This window comes from Pezoporus occidentalis, unplaced genomic scaffold, assembly GCF_034315485.1.
Source record: "Pezoporus occidentalis ecotype Australia unplaced genomic scaffold, CSIRO_AGI_Poc_V1 ctg80, whole genome shotgun sequence".
Lineage (NCBI taxonomy): Eukaryota > Metazoa > Chordata > Aves > Psittaciformes > Psittacidae > Pezoporus > Pezoporus occidentalis.
The window spans coordinates 1532217-1549813 of NW_026916159.1; the positions used below are offsets into that span (position 1 = coordinate 1532217).

The 17597-nt window shown below is 38.7% G+C and overlaps 2 protein-coding genes across 11 annotated transcripts in view; one reads left to right on the forward strand and one right to left on the reverse strand.

Annotated features, from left to right (window-relative positions):
- Positions 1-17597, forward strand: part of RBMS3 (RNA binding motif single stranded interacting protein 3) — a 729877-nt gene that overhangs the window by 663730 nt on the left and 48550 nt on the right. For all 10 annotated transcript variants that reach the window (XM_062603533.1, XM_062603531.1, XM_062603532.1 and 7 more), the window contains one exon: positions 2035-2085. In XM_062603533.1, coding sequence (XP_062459517.1) covers positions 2035-2085 — 51 coding nt within the window. The remainder of the gene's footprint in view (positions 1-2034; positions 2086-17597) is intronic.
- Positions 1-17597, reverse strand: part of LOC134155902 (aggrecan core protein-like) — a 667433-nt gene that overhangs the window by 412139 nt on the left and 237697 nt on the right. The window lies entirely within an intron of this gene.

Sequence of the window (17597 nt, forward strand, 5' to 3'; positions counted from 1 at the left end):
TTGAGGATAACTGTCCTCATAGCCTTCTTCAGTCTCACACACACTTTGTCGTTCAGAATTTCTTTTCAGCGTATCCCTCACAGATCTCCACTGGAAAATTGCTACCATGCTCTCTGGCTTTCCGAGATGGAAGTCAAAACCAGGTTGTATAGTTTTATTACTAGCCACTCTCTGGAAAATATCACTTTACTCTGAAGTTGGTCATCAGCTATACATTTTCCCATTTCAGTTATTTCTGTCCTATAGCATCAGTGTTCTTCCTGAGTCCTGCCTGAGATAAGCTACCTAAACTCACAAAGCTGCATGGTGGGTTGTTATTAACGTTAGGGTTGATTTCTTGGGGGTGAAGTTTGAGATGGTGTGGTACTGCTTACAGGTAATTCTGGGAGGTTGTGCTTACACTTCCTGTGTTTTAAACTTGATCTTCAAAGAAGAATGATTCTTGTATGACTACGTAACACTTGCCAAACAGGATGTTCTGGTGAGATAAATTCAGTAAATTTCAGTAAATTATAGCAGCAAATAAATGTCAGTGCCAGAAACATACAAACTCAGCTCACATGAAAGTTAATCAGTAGCAAAGCTGGCTTAAGAATCGTACCTCCTCCCTCTTCAGGTCACTGAATTCAGGCCATCCAGCCACTTACTCCCATCACTGCTCCACAGTTCACTATTGCTGCCTTCTCCCATCCTGACTTGAACTAAAGCATCGTTTCATGGCTTGGTGCATTTGCACCAAAACTTTTTTTTTTTTTTTTCATTCCATATGATTCTCCGTAGATAGCTTGCAGTGTAAACCCAAAGGCATTTGCCCTGGCACAGAGGAGGAACTGCAATGCTTCAAGAGTGGGAGCAATGAACAGCAGCAAGCTGTGGCAGCTCTAACATATGTTAACTAGTAGGAGTCACAACAGAAACTTTTGTAGTAGAGGTGTGTTTGAATGTGTGTGCTCTGGGTTTGGTTCTAAAGATGTTTCACTGAACTTGCTTTTCAACAGAAAATCTACTTTGACAAACTTCAACAAGGCTAGAAGCACACAATTCTGCAATTAGTTGTCACCACTTTCTTCATGAACAAAATCATAGGGCATCTGGAGAATTGGGACCTTGTAGCTCTCTCCTAATCATCCCTGCTCATGCTCAGTCTGAGATGCCATGTGCCCATCTCTATGATCTTGGGGATGGCTAGAGAGGTGCCCACTGTGTACTTCCTGTGTTTTCTGGTGCCCAGACTCATGCAAAAGGAAACTAGGATGCACATTTCTTGGGGCTGAGTCTGAGGAATTATAGCGTGTTCATGCTTAGCACAAGTTGTGGCTCAGAGATGCCACCCCAAATACACAAACAGTCACTAATTGTTGGTAAAATTGGTATGTCTATGAAATCTGGTACTTGTCAGTTACAAGGCAGAACAACAAGGAAAGACATTGGTAAGTCATGTAGAGTTCTGGTAGAAATGGACCCCACAATGCCCAAGGAAAGAGCTAATCCTGGAGGGCAGGGACACCTTAAGCCAGCTTTGCCATCAAAGCTTTTAATTAGAATAAGCTTCAAAACCTCTTAATTAGATCTGCGGTTCTTCCTGGAAACAAATCTTTCTGGGGTGTCTGAATATGTTACACCTTTTAAAGTTCATACAGATACCTTTGAAAATAAACTTTGAACATTTTATGTCTCCTGCACTGTTAGTTGGATGACATTTTAATGACTATTGATGGATGAAAGCAAACAATACAAATGAAAAGTAGGACAATGTGGAATATTGAAGACTGCATTATGAGATAAAACAGCGTGGATCATAGAAGAGGCACAGTGGTTCAGACTTCTGACTTTGGTAGAAAACATCACCAAATTGAATTTGAAAGCTTTTTCCTTTGTCAATAATTTTATGAAGCATAAATGAATTTTGCATTGAATTACATGACTTAAGTCCTTTGCCAAAATTAGCTCCATACTTGTAATAGACTATTTTCAAGCAAATCTTTGAGCTTTGTTCTAAACTTTTTGTGCTAATTTAAAGTATTTGATATGCAGGTCCAGAGTACTTCATGGATGCCTCATCCGCCATATGTTATGCAACCAACAGTAAGTGGATACTTGCTTATATCCAGCTAAAAGTGCTTACGCTGTAGCCTTGCTCTGCTTGTCAGCCACGTTAAAGTCCAAGGTCATGTAAGAGCAGCCAGCTTTTTGTCAAGAGCCCTCTGCTGTAAAGATTCTGCTTCTTTAAGGAGCACCATTTGATTAGTGAAAAGGGGAGGATGGGTGATTTGTTATCTAATTGCATTGATACAAGTGAATAACAAGCTCTAAAGTGTTGCTACTGAAGCTTTGCTTCAGGGGTGGCAAGATAACTGCATTCCTGCATACTTTGAATTGCTAGGTTCAGCATATTACCTCTCCCTTACATGCTCATCCATCAAAAAAATCCTTCGTAGCTGTATATACTTTAAAGGTGCCTCAGTGCTTCGGAAATGCATTTCAAGTACTGGAAAAGGGTAAAGCACAGCTGTCTTACAGAGTCTCTTCCAAATCTGAATCTGTTTTATGATTTGACCAGTCAACTCTTTTTTTTTTTTCCCCTCAGTAAGTTGTCATCTTTCATCAATTTATAACTACTACTTACAGCTGCATTACACTTCTACCAGCATTCATTAGAAGAAGTGCAAGTGAATTTTTGTTTACCTCACAAAAAAGTTTTGATACACTTTGCCTCAATATTAGCTATATACCAGAAGGAAACAACATACTGAATTCCACTATGTACAGATCACTTTAGTTTCATTTGATCAGTTCCTTGGGTACAGATCCATTTAAGAGTTCTCATTAATCAGAATTGTGTACTCCATGTAAGCATCAATACATTGATTTACATGAGGAGGGAAAAATTAAAATAAGGATGCATTGCTTAGGATTGTTTTCAGATATTTTGACTTTATAATAGAATAACCTCTGGTTAGAATTAGCTATACAACAACATGGATGTAACTACATTACATATCCGTTTAGTAGCACAGGACTCTATCCCAATTTGAAGCCCTCTTCCACATCTGTCAATTCTTTGGAGACAGGTTCTTCAGCTTGAAGAGAAGCTGTATTGATCAAAATCACTGCTAATATCAGTCCTGTATTCTAATATTTGGATTTAATTGCAGATCACAAGAAATCTTAGATGTGTGTACATGGTGAGTTACCAGACTTGTGGAAGCCAAAGGATCTCTGATCCTTGTTTAAAGACTCCCTTTCTAAAACGAAAACCTAAGTACTTTACCAATCCCAGTTTTTGTGTATATGTGTGTTTGTGTTTTAATTGACACCCTTCAGCCAAGCATTTTTCTGCAGTACTAGAAGAGGTATTTTAGTGTGGTTATTGGATCTGTTTTACTCCTTGGTAAAGGGCTGTGAAGAGAAAAATAACTTTTATAGTGAGTGGCACTCTCAATATCCCAAGTTAAATTTACATTCATTGCCATCCAGAGTTGTGTCAGTGAAAGGGTTTGTGCTTATAGGTGGAAAAGTAGAAGGACAGTGGATAAGTGGTGTAACGTTTCAGTTCCAGTGTCGTTGCCATTAGGGGTTACCTCCTTGTGTTATGTGTAGTAATCCCAGTCTCTTCACTGAAATATTTTACCCATGTGTTCCCCAAGATTATGTTCTTAAATAAATGGATATGAGGCTTCTAGTGCTGAAGAAGTATAAAAGCAAAAAAGGCAGAACTACCATTCCCCAGGCTTCATTCAGAGATGAATTCCTTTTTAGAAATGTCTGAAAAGTTGTCAGAGAATTACTATACAGAGGCTTCAAGAGGCATCAGAATTAATGGCCCGTTTTGAAAGAAAATAAAGAATCTGAGTCCATTGTAACGTTGCTGTAGTTTTATGCCTAACTATACACTCTATTCTAGGCACCTCCATAGCTAAAAAAAAAAGAAATGAAGAAAAGATTACAATAAAGTTGGCAGAGTTTAGCACACAAGTTTTGGTAACGCTGTGAGCTGATGAATCTGGGAACTTTCTAGAATGGTTAGCTTTTTGTGTCTCCTTGTAACTTAGTTTGCCATGTTATTATCTAAATTGCCACTACTTTACTTCATAATATTTTATGAGATGTCCACTGGAAACCAGTGCAGATAAATATTACATCCTCCTTGCCCCAGGAATGAGAATGTTTTGTTAAGCTTTTATTCTTCAGGAGTAGAGATGAACTCATAGAGAAGGCACAGTTTGAATTGCTCAAATGCTAGTGGATAATTCCTTGGTTTGATTATAAGTTTCTACTATATAATGTCACTGGATGATTAGCTTTTCATTTCCAACAGAGTCCTGCTTGATATTTATGTATAATTTAATACCACATCATGTTCCCCATGACAGGAAAAATAGGCAAAACCATGCTGTAGAGGAGACAAAGGAGGTTTTTAGTTCAGCGTGCTGCTCACAGACAGGACAGTTTTCTCCCTGTCTGGCAAGCTGGACGACAGGAGGAAAATGCTGTGCCACACAGTTCTACTGCCCTGTGTCTGCCTGCCTCTTCTCTGCCTGCCCATCTCATCTCCTTTGCCACCTGCCTGCCCACTCGTTTAAATACCATGCTTTTTCTTCAGTAGGTTGGCCTCTCAGACGTCCTATTCATTTATTTCCCTTTATATATAGATTTCAGATACATTTTCCTGATGTGTGCCTGCGTGTATACTGTACCCATTTACTTGGTGGATTAAAATAAGAAACACTGTAGTAAAAGACTACATCTCCAATTCCTTCTGTAGCTTTTTAACTACAACCACATAAGCCACTGACCCTAACAAATAACAATAATATATATTAACTGGAAAAGATATACATGTATTTCTTTTCCATTCCCCAAGCGTGTTTGTCATCTTACTTTTGTGATCTCCTGAGAAGCAGGTAACAACCAAGATGTCATTCTATGAGAAAAAAGGAGCCGTTTTTGTTTTCCTAATGGGAGAAAGTCAGATGGGCAGTCAAGGACTCTGGGTGCATCATAATTTACTCATGATTTTTCCTGTGACTTAACCTTGATATTGTAGGTTGATGCCAATGAGAAACTGTGAATAAAATTTTAAAAGGGTTTTTTATTTTCTGTTATCAGTGATTTTTTGCTAGCCTTATACTAAGAGCTATGGAAAATTAATGTCAATAGGTTGAGGTAGCATTGCTATTTTAGAATAAATAGTATTAAAAATATTCTTCTGATGGCATAGTAGGGTCACATATGGAAACCTGTCACATATTTGTGCTTGCACAACCTTCAGGGTTTTGGAAAACAGGATTCCTGAATCATGTGAACATGATGAAAAATTTACCTTGAGGCTTATGTGTGACTCAGACACTTCTGAAAAATGTACCCTTTTTAAATTGAACCTTCACCACTTTTTGACCGTATTGACTGCACTGTGTCCAAGTAAGAATGCCTCAGATTTGCCAGATTTGTTCCTTTGCCACGTCCCCTGGTCCCATTCCCTAGCTGTAATGGAAGACAGGCTCCAGAAGAGTTACGGCAGTGTAGGTTTGGATTTATATTGGCATAACATTTAATGCACTGATGGCAGTCTGGGCTCCGTTTAGTTAACTATAGCTTTCGAAGTACAGTGCTTATTCATCCCTATTTGAAACAGGTCTTGTATTTCATTACCGCCTGAGGATAACAATAGATGGATAGTGATGACAGAATCAAAACATCAATGGGATAAGAGTTATTCTGGGGATTTATAACATTTGCTATATTAGTGTGTTTTTCCTGTAGTCCCTAAAGGCTGTCTGACAGCTCAGGGAAAACTTTTAAAAACATGTTGTTTGAAGTCAATTCATATATAGATAATCTTCATTTTTATTAAAGATGACATTTGTGTAAAACTTTCTGATTCAAATCTTTATTACAAATAATACATGTACTCTTCCTGTCTAAAGGCAAATTATTTTAGTGAACCAACAGAAATGCTCTACCCTAATACTGGATGTGCACACTTGTTTTACACTTACTCTCTTTTATTTGCAAGTAAAATTGTGCGACTATAAGTAATCACTGCGTAGGCGTAAATAGACATTCTTGTCAGCCTGGAATATTTTCTGCACAGGACCATGACAATGGCATGAAGGGTGCAAGCAGAGCAGCATATGGAAAAACCTGGTATTGATAGCGATGAAGTCTGTCGGGGAGAACCTCTCTTCTGGATGTTTCTGAAGCCCTTACAGCCTTTTTAGAAAGGTCAATGTCTTAACAAGCACCCTTATTATTTTTTTTTTCCTGTCTTCCTTCCTCTGGGCCATGGCTGAATGTAATCTGTCTGTCTTTATAGGCAACAACAAAAAACATTTCTTATTTCATAAGCAGTGTAAAACCCCTACTTTGGTGGGAAGTGAGGCTGAGTAAGGACTCCAGATTCTTGCCTTTTGATTGTTGTGCATGAATGTAGCATAAAAAGTACAAACTGTCCAACTGAAATATATCAGTTTTCATTTTCTCACTAGTGACTCTGTTGTTTTGGATAATACCCAAAATACCACAGCAGTTTCAGTGTTTTGATTCGTGTGCTCTTGAACAAAGAAGTTCCTTGTGCTCAGTTATGTGTCGTTCTCCCAAGACAGCTTTTTCTACCTCCCATTTGTTGCTCTATGTTTTTAGCAAATAGAGCCAGGAGTCCATCTTGCCTTTGCCTGTCTGAGTGTAAGGGAACAAAGTATGTCCTCTGCAGACAGTTGTGTCCTATCTCCAAGATGAAATGTGAGAGTTCAGCTAGCTGGTATGAAAAGTAAACAGGAAATAATCCTTAGAAATTGGAATCTCCAGCTAGTCTTTTAAGTTTTAGCTGTGTATTTTTAAGAGATCCTTTGAAAATGAACTTACTTGAACTTTTAAGGCTAAAGAGTTTAGAGGTTGAAATAGCTAACCAAATACCAATGCCAAAGTTTTGCTGAACAATTTTAATTCCAGTGTTTCCCAAGGCAGAAAATCAAGGACTGCAAATTCTTTAACTCAGATAATCAAGGCAGTAATTGGCAGTATTCATTTGGGACAGGCAGGCTCACATGAGATCATTCCTGCCTGCCTCTCATCCAGCACCCACCATGTATAGATGCTGTCTCAGTGCTACTAAATGGGTAATTTCAGACTCAGCTGAGCACACACTTACTGACCCTCTTTAATGGCAGGTGCTGTTGTATTGAGGAGAGCACCCAAGACAGAAAAGTAGTGCCCAAGCTCAACCAACTCATTCCTCTAAAAGGAAACAGGTGTAAACGATTCACCCAAGTTACATCTCATACTCAAGTGTAGGGGTTTGTACGTTTGTTCCAGCTCTTCTGGAATCATACCAAAGTATTGCTGCAGTCATTTGTTCTGCTGTTGTAGAAATTAATATGAATTACTATAAATAACAGAAAAAGGTATATCCAAGTTAAATTTCCAACCCCTTTTGACACTCTGATAGAGCTCCCTAGTGAAACTGGACATTTTTTGTGATGGCAGCACGACACACCACATATGGATCTACTTATAAACACGAACGAAAGAACCACAAGCATTTCCAGTAGACAAGCCCTTGCATTTGAGGAACTTGTGCTTTGCTGTTTTGTCCTAAAAAGGCTTTAGAGTTCTAGTAAAATTTTGTCTTCTCTCAAATATTCTGCATATAGTGTGTAGTACTAAATGGATAAACCATCAGTTTAAGATTTTTTAAAAGACATTTACATTAGTGGAAAAAACATACAGGTATATTTTGTGCAAATCTATAAATGTAAATGGAAAAGAGATCTGGAAAAGAAGGCAGCTGACACTAAATTTTAAAAGTACCCTAGAGAGTGTGAAGCCAGGAAAGTCTGTTTGAGGCTATGGAATTGATTTCTTTTTAACAGAAAAGATGCAACCTTAACCATCAACCTTCATTGTCAGAAAAATCTTAACACAACAACTGTTTAAAAGCAGTAAGTTGTATCAAAGGGGGCTATTTTTAAAAAGATAGTTATTAATCAATAGACATTAGAGTACCTTCAGTGGAAGAATTTAGTGCATTTTAAAAAAAAACAATCTCTAATTTTGTACAAAGCCTGCAGTCTGTTTTGTTTTTTTTTTCAACTTCATGTACATCAACTAAGACTGAAAGTCACTAATACTTTATTTGTTTTACATAATACACATAACATCTGTGATTGCATGTAGATTTGCATTTATGTCAAGTTTTAAATTTGCACCATTCCAAAACCTGAACATAAACTGTGAGGTTCATATATCATGTTTGCTGTTCTGAGGAAAAAAAAATCCTCATTTGTTGAGCACTGGTCAAATTAGTTATTGTCCAGATGGTAGATTAATAAGTAGCCAGAATACAATAGGATCAGGAGAGAGCGATGGACTACATAAGCACATGGTATTAATTATAGGCAAAGAGTTAGATTAATGAGTGTGCAGAAAGTAATGGGCTCAGCAGAGTGGTGAATTAGGTAAGCATGTGATTTGTCAGATGATTTCTCAGTTTAGCTCACCATCAAATATTTTGCCATGTGTATTGTATTATGGCTACACAGGCATGTGTGTGCTCTAAACTAGAGAGGCATGTGATACAACCTCCAGATTTATACTTCATCATGGACCATCTCTTATTTTTGCCTGGTAATACACAATATCTTGCAGTCAATGCTGATATTATCCAACCCCTGCAGTGAGAGCTCTGCTAGGCTGGCTTAAGTAAATCAGACAACATGCATGCAGTGAACAGGACACAAGCCCACTTGCAACACAGATGGTCATATAGTGCAATTGCCAAACGTGCAAGTTATGTGAGGGTGGAAAAGAAAGGCAACAATTTTGATCTGCCACAAGCAACAAATTGCTTTGAATAAGCTCTGTGCTCTGGGAGCACAGAAATTTCACACCATCTGGTGACAAGGTTGGCATGATCTACTGTGGGTGCCTTCAGCACAGAGGGATGGGTCCCTTTCTCATGATGGTGATGTGCAGTTAAAGATAGAGGATGTTGCTGTAGGACAGTTCTTCAGCAGAAGGGTTCCTGGACCTCCCTTTGGCTTCCCAAACCCTATCCTTGCTCTGCAGAAATCAGTGTTTTCGTTACAGATGATAAGGTACTGGGCAGCTTTGGAGAAGGAAACAGCCTTGTGAACACAGAAGAGCATTACTGATGAACAGCTGTGTCACAGAACTAGAGTAATGCCAGGGCAGTACTGTTACAATGATGACTCAAATATAAGAATTATAAAGACTACACAACCTATGAAGGTAGTAAATGTGAATTCCTGCTAGTGAAGGCACAAGTCAGGTTCCACACTGTTGACAAGATGTCCTTTTATATACAACTGAGTTGAGTAGCAAGGGGCTTATATGTAAGAATCAAGGTGTAAAATGCAAAGTTTTTTGGTTTTGTTTTTTGTTTGTTTGTTTTAGTATAGTATTCATATGGAATTTTGTCCCAAAGGATTCAACTGTTATTGGAAGCAAATTCCAAATGAAAATCATGCATACTTGTTCAGCTATAAATGTAATGTATAGGTGTAATTCATCTTTCCCAGAGTTTTGACCTGAGCCTGCCTTTCCTCACACTGTTTTCAAAGTATACGCATAAGGCTTACAGCATTTGGTGACAGATACTTTTTCTTCTGCCACTGATCTGTTGTGTGACCTTGGAGAAAACATCTTTCTTCTCAGTTTCAGTTTCTCATTTGTCTTGTTTTTTAATCTCAATCTAATACCAATTGTTTTTTAATCCCAATCTAGTCATACCTCTAAATAGCTTTTACTACATGTTTGTGAAAACTCTGGTGGAACAACAGCCTGTCTTGTTGCCTCTAAACAGAGCCTCACGATGATTAAGGTTTAGGGTGTTCCTGTTAAACATTAAAATAAGCCTGTCCTAGTTACTGTAGTGGTTTAAACCCAGCCTGTAACTCAGTACCATGCAGGGACTTGCTCATCCCCACTCCCTGGGTGGGATGGGGAGGAGGATTGAAAGAATGTAAAACACATGGGCTGAGATAAGAGCAGCTTAACAACTGAAGTACAATATACTACTACTACTACTACTACTACTACTACTACTAGTGATGAGGGAAATAACTGACTCAACTCGCCTTCTCCTTCGACAGTTTCTGTGACTTGTCAGGGAAGTTGAATATGAATTTTACCAGTTTAAATCAAGAGTTAACTTTGCTTAAGAAAATTGAATTGCATAGGTGTGAAACAGTGAGAATGAAAAGACAGTCATGCGCGCAGCAGTAAGTTGATGAAGGAAACTCTGACACTTTCCTCATCCTTAGAACAAAAGCAATTCCGTAAATTACCATTATATTATGTAAGTGTATTCAAGGACCCTTTTACATAAGAAGGGGAAACTAGCTAATCTATATATTACTTATAATTACATCATGATTTATCTAGTTATTGTATAAAAATTATAGTTAGTGATGTACTCTAAGGACTTAGTGACCGGTTTGTAAGACTCAGGATTTCTGCTGTATCCAAGAACCATGATATATAATCCCTTCCAAAACCTGCTTAAATAGTTTGATTTTTTTTGCCTCTTGATAATCCTGTGGGGAGGCTTGTTTCAGAGTCTTTGCACTACATTTTTCATTTCAAACCTAAAGGTTTCCCTGTTCTTTTTACATCCATCAAACATTTTCCCCTACCTTCACTAACTCTTCTCCCTTCTGAATGTTCACCACATTAGTTTATAGATAAAAATCTTACATACATCTTTATTTTCTAGGCTAACAATGTCAACATCCCTATGCACTTGCAGTAACGTAGGGATTTTGAACCTCTATCTGCAGCAATGGTCCTTCTTTGGATCTGTTCCACTTTGAGTTCATTTTTTCTAGGACAGCCAATGCTCATCGTATTCCAACCTTTTGTTCAATAACATTAATACTTCCTTCTCTTTGATGGGATTACTTTGCTGCATTGTGAAATAATATCTTTTTTCCCTTGCACACATGACCTTGGTAATGCAGCCATCTTCTAATTCACTGATATACCTAGGTTTTCTCTTTCTTCCAGGTTTCCAGTAAATGCTACTACGTTTTTATATATGTGTGTATATATACATATATATATATAACATCCATATATATACCACAATGTAGTCATAAAGGAAATCACATATTAGCCTAATTGTCTTCATGAATTTGTGCCTTGGCCTGTTTAAACCAGTCCTTCCTCTGTACTAGCGCAATGTGCCTCTTTACTGAATGTACTTCACAACATAATTTCCCCAAATCTTACTATTCAAGGGCATTATTAAAAATACTGGGTGAGAACAATTCTTATGGAGAATTTAGTGATCCTCCCACTGAAGCAGTATATTTTTTATCATTCCAAAAGTTAAGTAATTTCTGGTATAGCATTGCCTGAAATACTTTATTGACCTTCAGAGAGTTTACAGCTGCTGCATGTCCTTTGTCTAGAAAATAGGTCATTTTATTTAAAAAAATGAGGTTGTCTAGCTCTATCTTTGGTTTACCTATGTTTTATCTTCATTAATATACTTTAGTCGTAGCCACTGGACCTCTACTTCCGTGTGCCAGCTCTTCCATTGCTCTGCAATAGAGATGATCCAGTCCTTGTTCCTCATTTCACGTGAACTCATTGAGTTCAAAGACTTCTGTTTTTTTCATCTCCTTTGACTGTATTTATTCCTCTGCCTAAACTCTCATTCTCAGAAAGCTGCCTCTGCTGTCTGATGGCTCATATGGGAAACTGAAGCCATCTCCTTATCCTGTTTGGGCTACTTCTGAAGTATCTTTAATGTGTATGTACCCCATCCTCACTGCATGGGGAGTCCAGCTCTGGGTTCTGCCCCTATTTTTCATTTATCTGTGTGAGAAACCTTTTGTTTCATGTTTGAATATCATTTGCAAAGTCTCAGACAGACTTTTAGCACATCTTACTTCTGGCCTCTAGGTGTAGCTGGTTTTGTCTTCTTTTTTTCTTCCATTCTGTATTAATTCCTGATATGCTTATTGAGGTGTGTAAGTGGTGACTAATTAACACCTTCTTGACTGCAACTGGTAAAGCACTTTAATAATATAAGTATTTTTAAATGATTTTCCAAGAGACAGTGCTTACAGGTTTTTTATATCAATATACAAATGTACACTGTGATTTGACATCCTGAAAGTTAGAACTATCCAAGATATCATAAGTAATAGCTTATTATTGAATATAGTCAGGTCTAACACTATTTGCCATTCATTTTTTACTCTGTTAGATAAAATGCTTTCTTTTCAGTTCAAATGTCTTTAAAAAGAATGTAATATTGACCTAAGCTTTAGAGTACAGAGGTAAATCTAGATCAAACCATGTGTATCTTTTCTAACCTGATTTCAGCTCCGCTGAAGTGGAGTGATTGCTTAATTACAGTTCTCAGGTTGTAACCTTGTGGCCTTGTTTTCATCTCAAACTGGTGTAAGTTGGGAATAAATCCATTCGAAGTCTATGCCTTCAACAGCATGTGCCAAAAAGCTTCTTGTTATAAATCAGCTATCTGCAACATTGTTGACAGCATGTTTTCAACCTTTTTCTTACATGATTGCAAAAATGAATAGTGAAATAAAATAGTATAAACACTGAGCATTCTTTGAGTGTTTCATAGTGGGTTGATGAAGAATGAGTTGTGTAACACAGTGACAGATCAACAGAATCTGAAGAATTTTGAAGGAGTGCCAAGTTGTTATTTATTGAAACCACTGAATAGTTATTTTTTGACTACCTGCCAAATAGATCGGTTTGCCTTCCCAGCAGGGTAGGTTTTCTTATCAAATGGCCTGTTAAAAGGAAGGTGAAAATCAGGGGTTGAAATTTCACTTCTAACTGTGGTTTAAATACTATTTGTTATTTCTTATTACTGACTACGGCCTTGAGCACAACTAGGTACAGGATGACTGCTGAACAGCCTTCCCATTCCATGACTATTAAATAAGTTACCTGGGAAGTTTTGTAACACTGCTTCAGGCCTTGTTGCCCAGGAGAGTCCCTGTATCTAACATCCATCCCAAATGCCAAGTGTAGCCCTTTACCATTGTGCTTTTCAGAGCGAGCAATCAAGTGGAAATTACCTTTTCTCTATATGCTGCAAACCACACACACCCCAGTGCAGAAAACAATTGGGTTCCTCATTATCAGATGTCTATTTCTGCCTCCTACATAGCTGTATAATTCTCAGAGAAAAAACATGTGCATCCAGGGCGCAGTCCAGGATAACTTGAATGATTTCTTCTTCTCCAAGCTGAGGGTCACAGGGCTGACACCCTGCTACTGATTTCCGTTATGGGACAAGAGGGTTGCATATGATTCACACAGCAAACAGCGTGCTTTCAAACACCTTTGTACTTTTCCGGTATGGCAATCTGTAAATCATTATGCACCCCCTCTTTGCCCAATCCACACAGGATGTGAGTCTGTGTCAGCTCCCAGCTTGATAGCCTTCCTCTTTAGTGCGATCAATTAAAAACTCCTGCTTGCAGCTTCGGAAATTGCTAGCCTGTCGCCTGCCTCTAGCCAAGAGGGTGGGCGTCATACTCACAGATGTCCCACATCTGACAGGGTTGAGGCTAGAGACATATTTTCCATTGTCAGGTGGAGGGAGAGCTCTGCAACTGTAAAGCTGGTCCATCCACACTGCTGCAACTACTCCTGGCTAACCCTGGGTTCTACTGGGCCAGGAGTACCAGCAGTGTTTTGGGAAAAGCGTGATTTTATGCACTTCACCACTGACATTTCCTCTTGCTGGCAGGCTACGTCATTTCTATAGGAAAGAGAGGATTGCTGTACGTGTGCTTACTTTAAATGTGAGTGAAGTGTTTGATGCAATGAGTGTTTGCTGGTGCTTCAGAGGTCTTACTTCAGGGAGAGTTGGGGCTGGACATTTGTCAGGAACATTTTGACTGCTTCTGGTAGACAGGCAGATGCAGTGCTCTTTCCTCCTGATCTGTGTCTGTGGAAGTAGCAGTGCTGTACTAGCTCCCTTGCTAACTCCTACTCCAAGTTCAGCAAGCAAAGCCGCCCATCATGACAGCTAAAGCTGTGACAGGCCACATCTTCCCCCAAGAACAGCAGAGAATAGCAAAAATGTGAAAGACCTGTGCAATTCCCCTGGTTCCATGCTGCCTTCTACAGACAGTAACACCAAGTTCGTATCTTCAACCTCCACTTAGTATCCAGTCTTCTGACATTTCAGCCTAATCTTCACTGGTGTTCAATACCATGGACACATTGGCTTTAATGGGGAGGCATCTACAGAGCCAATTTTAGACAGTTCCTAAGGGCAGGGTGATGGGGGGAAAATGGTCTTTGAAAGCTAGTCTTGGTGCTGTTGCTGCTACCTGGAGGTTCAGTGCTCATATTTGGACTCACAACAGCAAACATACTTTCAATCTGTGCCAATGTTCATGGTAAAGGCAGGTGTGACTTTCCTGGAGTAGCTTCCAGGACCGCCATACTAGTATTGCCCTTTTCTTTGTTTTGTCTCCACTTTCCAAGGTAGCAAAACCAGACCATTTATCCTTGGGTGACAAAATTCAGTTTTGGCTATAATACTGAGAAACCTTTTGCTGGGACTGCACAGGTGATGTGTACATTTTTTGAGGCTTTGCACTTCAGTGGATAGTAACCACAGATGCTTCCACAGGCATAATATAAATAGGTCAATGTGTGCAGCTGCCATCCATTCATAAAAAAGCAGCATTGGAGGTGTTTGTGCTGTAAAAGGGGTGAGCTCATTGTAAAGATATTGGAATAGAGCTTGAGGAGTTTATAGTACCATAATCTAAGAGAACTTCCTCTCATGGGGACTGGATGTTCAGCTGCGTTCCTTTGTCATTCTTCATGGAGTTTTACATGCCATTCAAATCTGTCTTCCAAATAAAAATTCAGTGATACAGGTCATGGCTTTGAGCATGTGGGCTATGATGATTAGCCATGATCTGTTTGTGATGATTTCTGCTTGCCTCCCCAATATGTAATGTATTTGAATCCTCTCTGAGCTTCTTTTCATAACGCTGTTCAACAGATAAGTAAAAGAGTAAGTGGGAGCATGCTGTGAGTGTCAAGTGAAGTATGAGACTGTGCCTTGTTCTTACCTTTCATCTTCTCAGCCAAGCTAGGATAATATCTCATTGGGTATTATGCTATATTTATTCTTCTTCTCACAGACAAAAAGGCTATATTAACTCTTTTGTGCTGGTAAAATTTTTGTGGATAAATACAAGTGATGGAACTCTTTGAAGTTGGTAATTCCAGTATCCAGTGTAAGTCACAGATGCATCACAGGCATTGCTTTTGTATGTTATATGTTCTAAAGGACAATAGTTTTGCTCAAATGTGGTGGTTTCCCTCTGAGAAGTATTTTCTGTATTTCAAAGAATGCTATCTATCTCTGTGATATGCTCCAAAGTGGAAGCCTAAGCCAAGCAACAGCAGAATCAGCAGAAGGTTAGAATACGTGGCAGACAAAGACTTAAAATCCCAAAAGTCTTCTCTCCCATTTTTTGCCATACACATTGTTGGTTAATTAGTTGCTGTGAAGTCAATGCATGCTAATGTGAAATTGTTTAGCTTCACTAAGTCATGGGCTGCAGCAAGCTGTTCAGGCCTTGAAACAGCTGACCCATTGGTACACCCAAATAACAAGTTTATAGCAAAGACACCTGATCAGAAGTGAAAAGATGAATCATTATCTTTAAAATATAGGACAGTTGCCAGCAAGTTTTAAGATTTTCCCTGCAAAGTTAAGGAAAAAAGGTAATGAATCAGTTCTGATGATTGATATAAGGTTCTTATTTTCCTGAAGGTTTCCAAAGGCTTCTGAAATGTTTCTGAAATATTCCAGTAATTGGTGTTGTACAATATTAAATAACCTGCCAAGCTGTCCAATTAAATACAGCCATAGTTGCTTCTCAAACCTAAAATTAACTGCTTGTCTTGTCATAGTGTGAGCCCTCTTACACAGGTGGATAATTCAAGCTCCAGGAGGAGTTTTGGTCACCTAGTTTCTCAGTTCAGTGGATCTCCAATTGAATCATTTCCTCTTAATGGGTGACTTGACTAAGTGGTTTAAAATTAATTAGCTAACTCAGTGGATCTGATATTGAAGTGTATGATCAGCATCTTATCAGGTACTACTTATTTCCTGTGTGAAACTGCAGTGGACTTCCCAACAAATTCAGAAAGTTTCTCCTTCTTCTAAGGAAGCTAATCAAGGAATGGATGCACCATCCCAGGTGTGTTTTGACTTGTGATTTTTTTTCCCATCTGATTTTGAAGGCATTTTCAGAAAATCTATTCTTTAATAGTATTAGATGTTTTATTTGGTCACTTTTAAGAAAGCAGTAATTGACTTCTTACAGACATAGATTTTTTTTTATCCACTAATACATTTTAATCCTGGTGCACAGCTATTAATGGGATATGCTTCCACTCCAAAGCAATTCAGATTGATTTTGTTTCTACTTCAGAAATATATTACAGTAGAGCCACAGTATATAAAAGTGCTCAGTGTGTTGAAATGAACTAGCTTCATGGTATTTGCAGCTTCTAATGGGAGCTCAGTACGTTCAGAGAAGAAGTGGTGATTGATTGCCTGATGCTGGGGCTAATTGATATGGCACTGAGTTAGTCAGAAGCTCTCAGCTCCATCAAAAATCACACATGCCACTGCTCCAGTGCCTCTTAATATTGACTGGGTAGTTCATATGATAAAAGCAGCATGTCTTGGAGGAGACTTCCAGAGCTGAGTGAATCTTCCTTCAGCATTAGTTACATTCTTTCCAGAAGGGCTTCCTGCCTGGAGTAGCATTACTCCTCCACTGGAAATTTTTTTAAAGGATGTTCTCAGGTCTGTTTGTTTTTTATGGGCTTGGATGCGGTCACTGAGATCCTGTGAGATCAGAAGAATGGAATGAAAGTGGCCACAGATGACTCTTGAGCTATTTCCACAGCTGGATGCACAACAGCCAGAGTAGGCGGTCCTCTGCAGATGAATTAGTTCGTTGAAGTGCATGATACAAAACATCTGTTACAATGAGAACAAACAAAACCAATATGCCTTTGAAGACTGAGATGTGTTGGGAGCTGCTTGCAAGGGTGCCGAATGAGGCAGTTGTCAGCAAAGAAATGTTTCAGGCTTGCCCTTGTCTGAACTAAAGCAAAAACTACACGGTAAAAATATCTAAATTCAATCAAGCAAAAGGCCTGCTTTTCTCAAATTTTTTCACTCTGTTTCCTGGTACAGCAATGGGGAGGGAGAGAGCCCTTCTGTATCTGATTTTTTTTTATATCTTAAACCACTTTTAATACAATGGTATAATTCCAGCTGAGTGGCTGTAAAAACTTAGAAGCTACACTGGTACTGTAACTGTTATTCTGTCAGTCATTCCCTGCACTGCTTTATTACCAGCTGTCTTGAAGTGCAATAGGCATTTTTCATTGTCACTGCCACCTGATGACAAATAAAACCTTCAGAATGGTTTTGCTCTGAGGAGTAGCTCATGGCTCCTAGCCAGAAGTAGACCCTTCACGTCACCTTAATGAGCAGAAGCGATACAAACGTTCTCACCCCGTTTCACTCTTACAAG